Source organism: Chinchilla lanigera, unplaced genomic scaffold (genome assembly GCF_000276665.1).
Source record: "Chinchilla lanigera isolate Chin_1 unplaced genomic scaffold, ChiLan1.0 scaffold00001, whole genome shotgun sequence".
Taxonomy (NCBI): Eukaryota; Metazoa; Chordata; class Mammalia; order Rodentia; family Chinchillidae; genus Chinchilla; species Chinchilla lanigera.
The window spans coordinates 10,135,438-10,152,385 of NW_004955402.1; the positions used below are offsets into that span (position 1 = coordinate 10,135,438).

Below are 16,948 nucleotides of genomic sequence, written 5' to 3' on the forward strand. Positions count from 1 at the left end.
TGTCCTGGATTAGGCAAAGATTTCTTAGCTACCACATCAAAAGCACAGTCCATAAAAAAAAAATTGATAAGTTAGACTTCATTAAAATTAAAAATTTCTGCTCTTCAGAAAATTCTATTCAGAGAATGAAAAGACAAAAACCACAGTCTAGGAAAAAATCCTTTCAAACCACATAGAGGCACTGTATCTAAAATAAAGAAAAACCTTTAAAAACTCAACAAGGAGCTAAAGATTAGCTCAGTGGTAGAGCACTTGTCTAGTATGCAGCAGGCCCTAGGTTCTGTCTCCAGCACAAGGAAAAAACCCAAACTGAACAATAAGAAAATAACCCAATTTTTAAAATAGGCAAAAGATATGTAGATGACAGTTAAGTACTTTGAAAAGATGATCAGCACCTCTAGTCATTAGGGAAATGGAGATCAAAGTAACAATGATATACCATTCACTACACTTAACAGAATGGTTTAAAATTGAAAGACTCATGTACCAAACATCGGGAGAGTGTGAAGAAAGTGGCAACTTAATAGACTCCTGAGAAGCCGGACACGGTGGCGCACACCTTTCATCCCAGCACTTGGGAGGCTGAGGCAGGAGGACTGCCTAAAGTTCAGGGCCCGCGTGGGCTACATAGTGAGTTCAAAGTTAGCCCTGAGCTACATAGTGAGACACTGTCTCAAAAAAAAAAAAAAAAAAAAAAAAAAAAAAAAAAAAAAACGCTGGGGATATGGCTTAGTGGCACAGCACCTGCCTGGAAAGTGTGAGATCCTGAGTTCAATTCCCGGTACAAAAAAAAGCAATACACTACTAAGAACCTAAAATAATAAAGCTACTTAATAAAGAGCTTGGCAGTTTCTTAAAAAGTTAAACATACACCTTCAATTTTTTACCTGCATCCCGTCTCTAGGTATTTACCCAAGAGAAATGGAAATGCATGTCCATACATGTTACTTCTATATAACGTTCATAGCAGCTTTCTTTGTGATAGCCAGAAACTGTAAATAACTCAAATGGCTATCAGCAGGCAGGTAGACAGTTGTATATCCGTGTAGTGTACTACTACTCGTCAAGAAACACTAAACAGCTGTTAATACAACATGGGTGAAAGAAGCTAGGCCAAAAAAAGCAGTAATACTGTGTAGTTCTGTTTGTGTTAAACTTCAGACAATGCAGAGTGATCTATTGTGACAAAAAGCAGGTGAGTGACGGCTTGAAGTTGGTGTAGAAAGACAGGCAGAGGAGGGAGGAAATGAAGTGGCTGAGGACATCCGCGGGAGGTAAATGTGCTGTTTTGACCGTGACGATGGTTTCACATACGTCAAGACTTACCTCGTTATACTTTAATAGGTTTGGCTTGTCAGTTATACCTCAATAAGACTGTTTTTAAAAATCAGGAGCATAAGAACAAGAAGATATCTGATTCAACATTAACTTTAGAGTGAAATGAGTTTGGGTTTTATTAAATTAGCCATTCAACTTAAAGTAAGACATAGCTAACACAATAACTAATGCAGCCTCAGATGGCAGTCGTAGAAATATCGTTATCTATATTAGCAGGGCATTTCTCTAATTGTAGTCTGAATGTGAAAACAGGTCCAGTGTAACTTAGGAAAGAAGCAACTTATTGTAGCACCTATGTTTTATAATTTGCTATGAAAGCAAATTATTGAGAATCTCTTCTGCCCTAGAGGGTCAAAGATAAAAAGAGAGCTCATGAACACTTACGTTCTTGAATATCTGGAAAATCTTTAACAAGATTTACCAAAGCACTTGATGAACACATATTATGTTCTACCCGCTGTGCTAAACATCTTGTTACTGTGAGTTTTTGGTACCATTTTGCAGTTCATAAAACAGAGTGTAGGTAGGGTTAATGTTTGGGGGAGGAAGAGGTTGTAAGTAGCAAAAACCAAGAAGCAATGCTGTGTATTATTTAATCGGCTTTCTTTATTTAGAAACCACCCCCTCCGTTCACATCCCAGTGACTCGGAGCTAACAGTGATTTACTGCTATTGCTGGTACATGAAGGAGAGGAGGAGGTTATTTGGCATTTTTTCATTTTATTTCATTAGCCGTGGTGTGACAGTCATTGTTCCGGGAGCTGGGAGGCCCTCAAGGAGCTCATGGGGTAGTGGGAGAAACAGGAAATCAGAGCCGCTACCAGATAGAGAGCAGAGCTGTGACTTGCTCAAGGAATTTCCCCAGTTTGTGCATCTCCAGAGCTCCGAGTCCCCTTTAAGTAGACGTGAACTCGCTAGTAGAGAGTGTGAGGCCGTGGAGAAATACGGAAGCTGAGAAGCCGGCTTCTCACCGTTCAAGCACCAGGTTCTGCACTGCAGCCTCGTGGCCCATGGTTCAAATTCATGTCTGAGCAAGACTGTGGGGAATCGCACCTTGGACATTTGCGGCTGCTCACCAATAATCAAAACTGCTAGCGTTCAGTGCTAAATATCCAAATGCCGCCACACACAGTGAATTCAAGAAGAGGAGCTTGCATGAGCTGGTAAAGATTAGGGAATGACACACAGGACTGACGTTTTGGAGAGTTCACTCTGACCTTACTTACTGGATTTTCAAAGCTTTCTGAGTTTTTCCTATAATGTGTGGTCATACACTTTGCATCAGTATAAATGGGAACAAAGGATATGAAATAAATTTTCAAAAATAAAACCATTGAGTCTGGTCAAATTGTCTTGAGATAAATATAAGGGTAGGAGAGCACAGTACTGTTCTTTAGTACAGAATAAACATACAACTACACTACTTGTATTTTACCCATAGATCTTAGCAAGGTTCTTGACACATAGCAAGTGGTCAAACAAAAAAAAAAGTAATTGTTGACTAAGTAATGGAAGCAGTAGAATTCAGTATGGTAGGGACTGAAATATGTCCCTTGGATTTGGAAATTAGATCATTGATACCTTTCTAGAAGCAGTTCTATTAGAATGTAATTACCTTTTAAAATCACTGTATATGACCTAACACATAAACATTCTATATATATATTTTTTTGAGACAAGGTTTTGCTATGTAGTTTAAGCTGGTTTTAAACTCACTAGATAGCCCAGGCTGGCCTCAAATTCATGGCAGAACTCCTGCTGGTGCACCACCAGGCCCAACTTGCTTTATGTATTTAGGATGTACTTCTGATACCAGATGTAGTCTACATGTAGTCATTTTCTATTCTTATTTTTAAAACGTCATTTATTCCGCTCCTTTGAAACATTACTTTTTCAAAAGCACCTATGTGCATGTGTATATTGGTGTGTAGCGGTAAAACATTAATGAGGTTTTATTATGGTAAAACACCATAATTACATATGTAATTCCTTCGGATATGTGTCCGGTGGGGCTGTCCTCCACGCCACCAGTTTCCACATGCCCACCCCTGACAACAGGCCATCACTATAATTAGTTTCTTATGCATCTTTCTAGATTTTCTACATTTCTAGATTTTCTTTGGATCTATTCGATCAAGCACAATACAGATTCTAATATTCACTTGTTTGTATGCACTGTTCTACATTTCAGGGTTTTTTTGTTTTGGTTTGGTTTTGGTTTTTTGTCTTTTAAGACAGAGTCTTACTGTGCAGTTCAGGCTGGTCTTGAGCTCACATTGTAGTCCAGGCAGGTCTTGAACCCTCAGCAATCCTCAAAATTTTAAAAATTTTGGGTGCAACTCAAGTATGAAGGCCCCGTGTTCAGTTCCCAGTACCAGAAAAGAAGGGGAGGGAGAGAAGAAGGGAAGGACGTGAACCTAAGGTAGGAGACTGTTCCGGGAGTCGGAGCTCACACAGCCCTCTCCATGGGAGCCCCTGCTGAAATCAAAGGCGGACCAGTGAGAATGTGATTTAGGGCACCCCGACACAGTGCTGGGTTTTTTCCTCCATACTGGTTTCTGGTGATGGAAGTGTGTAACAGAATTATCTGCGTTACTAGTTTAAAATACTTTCCCTGCTTTATAATTTTACTATTAGTGTTTTTAAGTAATAATAATTAGTGTTTTTAAGTAATAGTTTGAGAGATGATTCATATGGCATACAATTCTCCCATTAAGAGTGTGCCGTCAAATGGCTTTTCGTACCATTATTGTTTAGACTCGAGTGTCCCCCAACTCCCATCTACTAGAGGCAGGGCTTCCGGAGTGTGCTTGAATCATGGGGGTGCTGTACTCATCAGCGGGTTCAACATTAACGCGTTCAGCTGCGCATGTGCCCTTCGAGGTGGGGCCGGTTAGAAGCGGGGCGCTGCGATGTGACCTGGAAGGATTTATCTCCCTCCCTGGATCTTTCACTTTCTACTTCCTGGCCACTGTACATACATACACTCTACGTACACACAGACCTGGTCCTGCCACTTCTAGACATGGTCTTCCTACCAGCTTGAACACCTTTTATTTTATTTTATTTACTTCCTAATTACCTTAGATAGAAACTTCTGTACAATATCAGATAGAAGTGGCAAGACTGGACGTCTGATCTTCCTTCAGATCATGCTTTGATCATAAAGCATGTAGTGTTTTACCATTGCGTGTCACATTAGCAGTGGCTTTTTCCTGGATGCCTTTTGTCAAAGTGAAAACAATCCTATCTATTCGTTTGTTGAGTGTTTTTATCACAATACAGAGTTCAATTTTGTCAGTTCTTTATCCGTGTCTTTTGAGATGATCGTGTGGTTTTGTCCTTTATCCCGCCAGCCTAGTGCGCTACATTGATGGCGTTTCTGTGTTAAACAACCTTATGTCCCTGGTGCGAATCTCCCTTGGCCATGAGACATACAAGCCTTTTTATGTGCTGCTGGATTCTATTTGCTAGTATTTCGCTGAGAATTTTTTATTCATAAGTTTTACAAACTGTGCTCTGTAGGTTGCTTGTCTTTTGCGCTCTTCCCCTGGTTTCAATATAGGGGTACTGCTGACTGCGTAAGATGACTTGAGAAATACTCTGTTCTCTCCTACTTTTTGGAAGAGTTTGTGAGGAAGTGTTGTTACTTCGTTAACACTAGAGTTCTCGAAGGAAGTCTTCTGTGCCTTGGTTTTCCTTTGAAGAGAGTTGAGGATTTGGTTTTTTATTTAACTAATTCAGTCTCTTGTTGTAAGTATATTTATATTTTATATCTCTTCATGAATCAGCTCTGAATCTGCTCTAGAAATTCGTCCCTTTCAAGTCTGATTATCTAATTGAAGTTACCTACGCTGGTGGCCGTTAGTTTGCCAGAGCTGCCGTAACAACACGGATGAGAATTTTATCTTCTCGCAGCCTGAGAGGCTCGAGGTCAAAGCCGAGATGCTGGCAGGGCTGCACAGATGGCCCCCTTTCCGGTGTGCCCTCGCGCGGCCTTGCGTCTGTTCATGGGCATCTGTGGTGTCTCCTCCTCCTCTTCTTATAAGGACACTAGTCCTGTAGGGCCAGGCCCCCACTGGGTGGCCTCCTTTCACCTTGATCACCTGCTGAGCGGCCCCGTCTCCAGGTCCAGCCACGTCTAAGGTGCTGGGGTTCAGAGTCCCAACACAGGAGCTCCGGGAGGCGCAGTCCCGCCCGACGATGGCACAGCTCCGCTCACAGCGTTCTCTTGTGATTCCTTTCTTCTTTAGGGTTGCTGGTGACGCCACCTCTCTCACTCTTGATTCTAGTAACTTCTCTCTCCCTCTCTCCTCCCTGTATATATATCTCCCCTTCCCCCATCATTCTAGAATTAAAGGAAGAGGAGCCGGGCGTGGTGGTGCATGCCTGTAATCCCAGCACTCGGGAGGCTGAGGCAGGAGGATCGTTGCGAGTTCAAGACCAGCCTCGGCTACAAAGTGAGCTCAAGGCCAGCCTGAACTGCATAGCGAGACTCTGTCTCAAAAAAAAAAAAAAAAAAAAAAAAAAGAATAGAATTAAAGGAAGAATTAAAAGAATTAAAAATGTACCACTCAAAGAACAAACTTTTAGTCTATTGATTTTCACAAGTGTTTCATATTCATTTCTGCTCTGTTATTTTCATTCATTTCTGCTTGCTGTGGATTCAGTTTGCTCTCTGTTTTGAGGCCTTTCTTCTTTTTGTAATATAGGTATGGACAGCCATACACTTCCCTCAGGTCCAGTTTGCCCTCGGTGGCCACAGTTACACATCCACAGCTGCACGCTCTGCATCCACAGATTCAACCAACTACCAATCAAAAATATTTGGAGGGGCTGGGGATTTAGCTCAGCGGCAAAGTGCCTGCCTGGCAAGCGCAAGGTCGTGAGTTCGGTTCCCGGTACCGGAGGAAAAAAAAAAAAAAAAATTTTGGAAAAAGCCAGGCATGGTGGCTCACGCCTGTAATCCCAGCACTCGGGAGGCTGAGCCAGGAGGATCACCATGAGTTCAAGGCCAGCCTGGGCTACATAAGCAAGTTCAAGGCCAGCCTTCACTACATAGCAAGATCTGTCTCACAAAAAAAAAAAAAAGGAAAAAAATTGCATTCATACTGAATATGTACAGACTTTCTTCTTGTTGTTATTCTCTGAACAACAGGGTTTAACCACTATTTACGTTGTGTTACATTGTGTTACGCTGTATTATAAACAGTCTAGAGAAGATTTGTGTAAGGGAGGATGTGTGCCAGTTCGATGTACAGACTACTTTGTTTGTATAAGAGAATTAAATACCTGCAGATTTTGATTTCTCCTAGGGTCCTGGAGCCGCTTTCCCACAGATAATGAGGGGTGACTGTATGTCTTTAGAGGCATGTCACAGGTTGTGTTTAGTTTTAATTTATCTTAAAATGATATCTGATTTTCCTTGAGCAACTTTGTTTTTCTCTATACATAATTGTCTCAACAAAGTGTATTGAATGGGTCGTCTTCATTGCTGATTTGAGCTGCTATATTTTTCTTATACTAAATTCTCATGTGTATTGACATCTATTTCCTGCTTTTTTTTTGTTCCACTATTTTGTGTATATACTAATCTATCAACACCACAGTGTTTTATTCAAGGAACCTTTTAAATATATCAGCATTTGAACCTCTCCTCCTTTCTCTTATTTTTCAGAATACTTTTAGCTATTCTTGTCTTTATATTTCTATATATCAACATTATATGTTTGCCTAGTTATGACATTCTAATAATCCTAATAGAAATTTTAATAATATCTAAAACTGTTGGTATTTTCTTCGGACCACATTAAATTTATAAATTAACATGCTCATTGGCATCTTTTTACCATTTGAGTACTCTTGCTCAGAACATTTTATTTCCTCACATTTGTTCAGGTCTATTTTCATGACCTTCAGAAATATATGTTATTTTAAACAATTTTAATATGAAATTTTCAAACATAAAAAAACAGAATAATGTAATGAACCATCACCAGAACTATGGATCTGTCACCCAGCTGCAAAATCACCGACACATGGTGATTATTCCATCAGTGTAAGATACTGTGTTTAAACTAATACAAAGTTCTCTCATGTAGTCATATACCTCTCTTATTAAGCTTATCCATAAGCTGTCTGTCCTCAGTTGAATTAATTGATTTGAAAAAGTGAATTACTGTTCTTCATAATTTGTCGAAGAGTTTGCCTGTGTTTACCTTCACTGTTTGTTAGGAACATGGTGAAATTGCAGCGATAAACTAGGTAGTAAGCTACCAGTCTCGCTGCAGACGATGTGGGCCTGTGGCCTGAAACACAGTGGCTAACCTCTGCGCCGGCCCAGCACGCTTCCCTGGGGCTTCTGCCCTCGAAGGCTGTGGGGAGACGTGAGAAGTGTGGGCTGCCTCGTGCTTCCTGCAGCTGTGTGACGTGTGTGCCTGTGAGCCCCTGTTCTTCCGGTGGACCTGAGACCCGCTCCCTGATGATTAGCCCAGGCCCTGAGAGTAACCGTCCCAAGCCAACAGGGGACCGTTTCATTCTTTTGCATTCTTATGAGCAGCACTGACTTGATGAATCAGGTATCAGGCTGTGGTATAAAAAATAATTGTGTAGGTAACTTCTAAATAGCACCATGGTATTTGCTCTTGAAAGCAATTGGCTTTTCAGGCTCTCAGAGTTTAAACAGACCCTTTGAACACTTTCCTGTCATGAACTGACCCAGCTTTTGAGCCAGAGCACATTCAGAGACTTGGGGCCTCTTATTCAGTAAGGAAAACTTCTATTGGCGTGAGGCGTGTGTGCTCACTCGCGTGCGCAGTACTAGGGCTTGAACTCTGGACCTTGCACGTACTAGGAAAGCGCACCCTACCACTGGGCCACGTCCTCAGCACTTTCTGTTTTTCATTTTAAGACAAGGTGTGGCTGAGTTGCCCAGGCTAGGTCTGAATTTGTGATCTTCCTGCCTTAGCCTCCTGAGTAGCTGGGATCACACAGGAGGGCACCACTGTGTCTGTCTTGGCTTGAGTTTATGCCTTTGCCATAGCCTCTCTCTGAAATAGCATGTGGTTCTCCCGTGCTGAATTATTTTCTGAAACCAAACAGAGGCTTTCTTTTGGATGTACCTGATACTGTGATAAATTAATTCCAGTTTATTAAGACAATTAAAGCAACTTTCAGAGAAAATATTTTCTCCTAGATTGCAATGTCTGTTTGTATGATACTTCTTGAATTAAAAATTTATAGAGATAAGCATATCTCATTAAAATGTGGTTTGTGAAGGCTGTGTAGAGAGTTTTGATGGGGAACATATCCTGATGACAGGTCCCTTGATTTTGACGAAGGTAATGACTACTGCTACCCGTGACTACTTACTACTCTGTGAAGTAGTAATACTTTACTACTTCTATTACTATTATTTACTACTATTACTACTTCACAGAGTTGTTATAGCGATTGAGTGAAATAATGCATTTGAAATACTTAGAATAGCACCCAGCACATAGTAACTTCTAAAGCGTGTTAAATAAACCATCAAACCTGAATACAGAGAGGTTCACCTTTCTAAGATGTCAGACTAGTTTAAGGAGAGAACTGAAATCTGAACGATCTGCTTGTTCTCAACTCACCTTCATTAAGGGAGCTTCTTTCCCACGTCCACGGTGTGGTTACTCATTTTCTCTCTCTCTTTTTAAAGATTCACCAGTTCTCAGTCCAGCTAATTCTGCAATCAACTTAAGTGGCGCTCAAGACCTGACCCGGAATAAGAATATTGTGAAACCCCTGGCTTTATCTTTGCAGACTATAGGGAAGACTTTTGCCACAGGTAATTTTCCTTACTTACAGTTTTTGGGTAAAAACATGATTTGTGAAAGATGTTTGTGACGTCTGTCATCACGTAAGAGTGTACAAAGCTTTGCGTTTTCTCTGTGCCAAACGAGAGAGTCAGAATCACATTTGCCACACCGAAGAGATACCGCAGCTGAGCCCGTTCAAATAACATGTTTGGGCAGCTGCTATGACTAGCACTACAAAGCAAATAGAAAATGTTCGGGATTTTAGGGTATAAAGACAAATAGCCTAAAACCAGTATGTAGGATATCAAAGCAAGGCATAATGCAGAGAAGGATCCCAAGTATCCTCGCAGTGTACTGAGGGAGACAGACCTCTATCGAGGGATCTTCAGTCCCCAACATTTCCTGGAGTAGAGGAGCGAGTTTTTGGAGGAGTTTGGTCTTCAACAGTAACAAGTCAGGCACCCAACAGAAGAGTGGAGGAAAGGCATTTACAGTTCAAGGATGAGCAGGGAAAAAGGTCAAAAGAAAAAGGAGGGAAAGGAAAGCGGGGAAAAAAGCATGGTGTGTGCCAGGGCTCCCTGCTCTGGGGCTCGTTGGAATCATAAAATGTCGGATGCAGGGGGCGGCAGGGGATGAGCGAGTGGGGAGCTGCGGAGAGCGTGGGCGTGAAGCTAAGAAGCGCGGGCTTTACTCTAACTTTCGGGGAGGAAGATGGCAGCGGTCTGGTTTGAACGCGTGCTGGATCACCGTGGCGGCATGTGTGTGAATCCGAGAGGGAGGGAGCTCGCTGGAGGTCGTTTCAGCATCTCAGTGAGAAACGAGGAGGAATAGGTTGGAGAGGAGGAGACAAACTGGAGAGCCACCAAGAGGTCAGACCAACAGGACCTGACCGACTGACCAACAGCGGTGTGGAGGAGAAGGGGTGTCAGCGGATGTCCATCTGGCTGGGTAACGTTTTCGGCATCCAACACAGGGACCGTGGAAGGAGGAGCAGGCTCCCTGGGAGATCGTGCAGACAGGCGGAGTCCGGTTTATCCCAGAGACATCCAGGGAGCTGTTCACAATCATGTCATTTGCCATGGTGGGAAACCGGGACTGATTAGAGCTGCGCCTCTACCATATAGTTAAATCATCAGGGTCAATACTGTTAGCCAAGGAGAGACATGGGAGGGGGTTCAGACTGAGCACAGGATGAATCCTACAGAAGTCCGGTGTTCAGGGAGAAGGAATGGAGACAGAAAGGTGAGGAGGAAGGGAGCCTATCTTTTTTGGAAACTCAGCATTTGGGCATCATAATTTACGCACCCACCCTTGTTCTTACCCCAGCCTAATGACTCTTGCAGGACCCACCTCTGGTTGGGTTACAGACTTGAACAAACTGGATTCAATTTTCACAGCATTAAACAAGTCAATGAAATAATGTCAGTAAGCATCCTGGTTAATAAAGCCTTCAGAGGAAGGGATGATCAACTTCATAATGCAAGGATTAGGCTGACAATTCTTTAACCCTCAAATCATTCCTTTTTTTGTGTTTTTGTTTTTTTCTTTTTTTTTTTTTTTTGGTCTTTTTGAGACAAGGTCTCACTCTGCAGTTCAGGCTGGCCTTAAGCTTTCTTTGTAGCTCAGGCTGATCTCGAATTTGCAACAATCTTCCTGCCTCAGCCTCCCTAGTGCTGGGATTACAGACATGTGCCACCATACCTGCTTCTAATCACTCTTAATATCATAAGAAAAGAGAAAACTGGTCGTTATGCGGCTCATGGCAGGAGCATACAACAGTACCCAGGAGATCCTTTTACCAGAAAAAGAATGCAAATTTGATCAAATCTCTATCTCTGTTTGTTTATTGGAAACACAGAAGACAAAGGAACATTAACTGACGCCTTATGTATCCAATGAGCAAAACCCAGGAAATAGAATATTCTGCCACGTTTGCAGAATGAAAAAAAATTAATTATAAGAAAAAAAAAGGAGAACCCTATAGATTGAAAGAGGTTTAAGGATTGTATCAGCTAAATTCAGATGTGCAAACCTTTTTGAATCTCAATTTGAAAAACCAGTGTAAAAACCATTCTGAAATAACTGAGAAAAATTAGAAGACTGATGTGATCATTGATGATATTAATAGATTAATCAGTGTTAATTTTAGGTGTAGTAATGACACATTAAAGGTATGTTTTTGAAAAAAAAATCCTTGTAGTAACACATATGGAAGTACTTATGGATGAAATTATATGATAAATAGGTTTGCTTCCAAAGGCCCCAGAGCATATATATGCGCATGTACATGGGAAGAAGCACAGGGTAGAGAAGCAAGATGGGCTTTGTGGTGGGAAATGCTGAAGGTGAGTGATGAGTAGGCAGAAGTTTATTGTGCTTTCTCCTGCCTTTTGGATATATTTGAATTTTTCCGTGATGCAGTGTTAATAATAATAGTTTCCCCTCCTCCCACCCACTACCTCCAAAGACTCCCTGAAAATTATTCTGGCACCAGGCCGCTGGTGCACGCCTACAATACCAGCACTTGGGAGGGTGAAGAGGAGGACTGCAAGTCGAAGGCCAGCCTGGGCTACACAGTGAGTTCACTGCTTTCTGCAAAGCTGCCACTATCCGATCAACCTCACACTTGAGGATTCGAGGAAATCTCACTGCTGGGACTCAAGCCAGTCCCATGACTGGACTTGACTATACAGCAAGACCTCAATTCAAAAGAGCCAAAGAAAAAAGAAAATGATTCTGAAAGACCTCTTGGAATGTCAGAAAATGTGTTCTTTTCCTTGACGTACGCGACATCTAACTACGGTGCGAGCACTGCACCTGTAGCCGGCGTGTGACTGGACTGAGTGCTGTCCCTGATGTTTCCTCGAATCTTCAGGGGTGAGGTTGATCAGAGCGCAGCAGCGTCGCAGAAAGCCGCGTGCGCCCGGCCTCCCTTGAGCGGCTTCTCTCCTGTCCTACAGATGCTGCGAACGGGAGCGGCAGCCATGGAGGGAAGACCCCCACGCCCAGCTTCACGCCCGCCCGCCCAGGCAGCTATTCCTTGTCGCCGCGACCTAGTTACGCATCTGTAGACCAAGGTACAGCACCACCTAGAGTTCTGTTCTGGAACCGTGCACCTCGTTATGCCAGAACCACTACGGAGTTTTGAGTGATCTGACGCACACTCTGGAGTTTTCCCTTAACTTGTTATACAGTGTCTTAAAAGTTTATGATTAGTCTGAGCGATAATATTTAACTATCTTAGTGATTTTGCATGGACGAACCTAACTGGTAGTAACTGCTGAAACAAATGTATAAGAAAACATCTTTAAAAGCCATGGATTTGGCTGACAATGTATAGGACTCGTATTCCTCTTTGTGTGCTCTTCCTCTGGGCATCACGCTGTCCTACAACTTCACAGGTTGGTCGTAGAATGAAATGAAATAATCGTAATAAAATTGTGTAAAACAGCATACAGATTTTTAGGTATCATTAGTGTGGTGTTGGATTTGTTACTGTGGGCTTTTCCAACTTTATCTTTACCTCTAGAAGAGTAATTTAGACCTTCTAAGTAAATCAACGTAAAGATCCTGTGTCATTTTGGCATTGATTTTTTTCCTTCTACATTATGGAGGACAAAGCTGTCGTTCTTTTTGTCTTCAGCAACCATGTTCATTTCCGGGCCACCAAAGAAACGACACCGGGGATGGTACCCTGGCTCCCCTGTCCCCCAGCCTGGTTTAGTTGTTCCTGTTCCTACAATTCGTCCCCTTTCAAGAACTGGTAAGATTTTAACAGAAGATAGATTTTAAAGTTTGTTTTCTTTTTTAATTAGCAAGGATATCTTCTAGTCCTGTTCTTTCTCTGAACCCGTGAAAGTAAATTTCCTTCCGAGCATTCAAAATTATGCAACGATATTGACAGTAGCTAACATTTTGTCCCTGGCACCTCCGCCTTCCCTAGAGTGCACATGCCATCACGCCTGACTTGCACTCGGCCTTTGGCGTAGCTGTAAGCCAGGCATTGGGAAGCCGTTCCCAGGGCACGCTGGACTTGCTTTGGCAGCAGTAGCATTACCTCGCCCGTCAGTGCTCTGGTCCTTTATGTGCGTGACCTGTGCTTATTGCTCCTGGCCTGCATGGTTTTGTCTGGGGCTAAAATCTGCAGGACCAGCTGGCTCTCCTTCCTGCTGTCTAACCCATGGCTGTCTGCGGCCCACAGTTAAACACGCAAATGCTTGTCTACCTTGCACTCAGTGTACCATCTCTAAGACACGGGTGGGACTCCTTACAAACTTAAGTTTGCTTAAATAAATAACTTTAAAGCCTGCAGAGATCTTCTATACACAAAGAATTATGTCAGTGAGCTAACGGTAGCTGTCTCTGGGTGGGGCCGATTAATGATGAAGCCATCTGTCTCCGTACTTGTCTGTCCTTGTCAAAGTTTATACAGTGGGCAAATATACTTTTCATAACCTGGGGCATGGGGAGAAAAATACCCAACAAAACCCTAAAGATTGTGGAAAAAAGAACTAGAATGAAAACTACTGAAATGCCCAATGGCAGTTACCTCCCGAGGGTATGAGCATGGTTAGTTTTCTTCTTCTCTTTGTTTTTCTCACTCCTAATTTTATATAATATGCACTAGCTGCTTTTTAAAAAAACCATGAAACCATTAGATTTATAAACCTTCTGTAGTCGTAAGTTTAAAACCACATTGTTTTTCGTTTTATTTCCTTCAGCTTTTATGTCTAATCCTTCTTGTTAAACAACTTTTCTTCCAGAGCCCCTTCTGTCTGCCCCAGGTCCACAGACCCCATTAACTGGAATTTTACAACCTCGGCCCATTCCCGCAGGGGAAACTGTAATTGTTCCTGAAAACCTGCTGAGTAACTCAGGAGTTAGGCCGGTAATTCTGATAGGTAAGGCAAAGGGCCGCCGAGGTGCCTGTGTTCGCTGGAGTCTGGGGATGCCTGTCCATGTCATTGTTTGTGGCTTTACTCGGGGTGCATGCGTGTAGTCACGCGTGCATTCACTTATCCCTCTGTCGAGTCTTTGAGCTTTTACTGGTCAGTGCCTTCATGCTATATCGAACAGGTGACTAGAAGCCGCGAATAAGGCAAAGTCTCCTTGCCCTCAAGGAGCACTGTTTTGTGGGGACGTCCGGCCCCTCACTAGCACTGGGAGTGGTAAACAACCAGGACAACATACTGTGAGGACATTACGACACCCAGAGATCCAGGAGCCAGCAGAGGTCACAGCCAAGAGCTCCAATAACACAGAAGAGAGAGGACTTCCTCTGCCTGGAGGGCCTAAGAGGACTTCTCAGAAGTGTCTAAGCCAGATCCTGAGGTTGCTAAGAGTGGACAGGATGGGGAGGGGACATTCCCATCAAGGAGACCAATGCACAGGGCAAAGAACTAGCTAAGCCAGTTACCATCCTTACTGAAGGGACCAAGAAACCCCTCAGGAGGAGAGCTGAGCCTGGGGAAGCACCTTTGCATCGGCGTCCCTAGAGTCTGTGTCCTTCCAGGCTGCCTGACAGTGGAGAGACAGAAATGTAGAGGCCCCTAGATCACAGAACTAAGGGGGTGCATTTCATACCCACATTGAAAATCCCCTCCACTGGGGCCAGCTGGCCTCGGCCAGAAGGGGACTGTCTGCTTTCCCAGGACAAAACAGGGAGGGTAAGATTACAGGAGGTGTTGTCTGTGCTTGAAGTTGGCCTGAGTTCACTAACTCAGTTTAGCTTCAAGCCCTGTCCTTTATCAGGCCGCTTTCCACTGATGCCAGATCTGTAGGCATTGTGGGAATCCCAGTCGTTTAAATCCTATATGGTTTAGACAGTTCTTTCTGAACCTTAGCATAGTGCAGCTAAGCCTTGGAAAGGTACATAAAACATGGGATTCTTTGGTGCCTGCCTTTTAGAAAGCCTTTCAGAGGAACTGTCCTATCTACCAGAACAGTACCTTTTCAACATAATTGTATCTTATCTACTTCTAAGATAATCTGAGGCTATTTACTGCCCTTCAAGAAGAAAATCTAACAGAAATCTCTAAGATAACAAAAGGAGTTGGAGCCAGGCATGGTGGCACACACCTGTAATCTCATTACGTAGGAGGCTGAGGCAGGAGGATTGTGTGAGTTTGAGGCCAGCCTGGGCTCCATAGTGAGTTCGAGGCCAGCCTGCACTACATAGCGACCCTGTCTTAAAAAAAAAAAAAAAAAAAAAAAAAGTGGAAATCTCCAAGCACTGCAACTAGCAGAATATGGCTGTCAATCACTGGTTTTTGCTCAAAAGATTTTCCCCAAAACCTCAGGAAGTGAAACATGTTATTGTGGTTTGTTTACTTTCTCATCTGAAAGAAATGTGATCAGGAATTTTAGCGGAAGATATTTTACCATCACCATTTTACAAAGAATCCAGAAACATTTTGCAAACTCATCCATCTTCTATGGCAGCAACATGCTATGAACAGATCCCTCCTGTGGGAAACAGAAAAGTGATTTGAATATTTTGCTTCATGTTCATCTGCTTTAATATAGAGATGGAATTTGGAGCATCCAGGTGAACTGCGGAGGCTGGATACATGTGAACCGCTTGTTCGGGTAGCCGTCTCAGAGGGCAGGGAGTTTGTTAAGCGTCCCCGTTCCCCATTCAGTAAATAGGCCGGGTTGGATCTCAGAGAGCAATGTCCGCTGTACTGACCTGCTTCTGTTGGGGCAGGCTATGGCACTTTACCCTATTTCTATGGGAATGTCGGCGACATTGTGGTGAGTCCGCTGCTGGTGAACTGCTACAAGATTCCACAGCTGGAAAACAAAGATTTGGAACAATTAGGGTTGACTGGCAGCCAGCTCCTGAGTATGGAAAATATGATCCTTCTGACCATACAGTATCTTGTCCGGCTTGGTAAGTTATTTTCGAGAATCGTTTGGGGGTGACTGTCTTTATTTTGGGGACAGCGCTGTTTCCTTTCCTTCTCCTGTTCCTCCACCTGCCTGTCTGTTTTCCTTCTTGCTTCTAGCATTTTTCTCCTTTGACCTCACCCCTGTGTCCTTTCCCTTTCCTCTCCACCGTGGCCCCCTCCTTTCCGTGGCGCTGCTTCTTTGGGTCCTAACAGAGATGAACGGCTCCACCTAGTGTCCTCCCACCTCCAGAGCAGCTGCTGCCGGCAGAACCGGGCCGGCCGGGCGCCCTTCTCCTGGGGAGCTGGCCAGGCCACCTTCCCTAAAGGCCCGTGTTTTAGACAATTATTTTCCAGCTTTCTGATTATCTTTTTTATTTTGTTTGTCTGCTGCCCCTACACCCATTTTTTCTTCTGCTACACCCCTTTCCTGCGGCCCCAAGTTTTCCTTCAAGTGGGCAGTAACATGGGCTTCTCTGGAAGGTTCTGTAGGCATTAGGGAAGCAGGCTGCACAGGTCACGACCCTTCACCTTCCCTGCTGCTGTAGCCCGAGCCCCACAGTGGGTCCACGCAGGTGTCCTGACAATCCGTTGTTGTTCAGCAGCATTTACACTGAAATGTCCTTTATTTTGCAAACCCCAGCAAGCCATTGAATATGCAGCCTAATTATACACTCACTCTGGGAATCAAGCCACTGCTTTACTTAGAAAAATGTTTGAGATGTAAAATCACACATGAATAATTTTGTCCACACTCTCATGATCTTTTTTCAGCGTTAGGAAAAAAAAAGACTCGTGTTAAAAAATAATAATAAAAATACTGGGATAAAACAGTGTTCAGAAACCCAAAGTTTCAGCAAGCCAGGTTCAACCTTTGTAGCATCAGGTGGCAACCTGGCTAGAACTGTCGGTCCCCAGACAAGCACGGTGA

At 43.3% G+C, this 16,948-nt stretch overlaps 1 protein-coding gene across 1 annotated transcript in view; it reads left to right on the plus strand.

Annotated features, from left to right (window-relative positions):
• The window catches only part of Greb1l (growth regulation by estrogen in breast cancer-like), a 339,057-nt gene that overhangs the window by 269,504 nt on the left and 52,605 nt on the right, over positions 1 to 16,948 (plus strand). Inside the window, exons 11-15 of the mRNA XM_013503842.1 lie at positions 9,031 to 9,159; positions 12,091 to 12,207; positions 12,774 to 12,893; positions 13,894 to 14,031; positions 15,837 to 16,022. Coding sequence (XP_013359296.1) covers positions 9,031 to 9,159; positions 12,091 to 12,207; positions 12,774 to 12,893; positions 13,894 to 14,031; positions 15,837 to 16,022 — 690 coding nt within the window. The remainder of the gene's footprint in view (positions 1 to 9,030; positions 9,160 to 12,090; positions 12,208 to 12,773; positions 12,894 to 13,893; positions 14,032 to 15,836; positions 16,023 to 16,948) is intronic.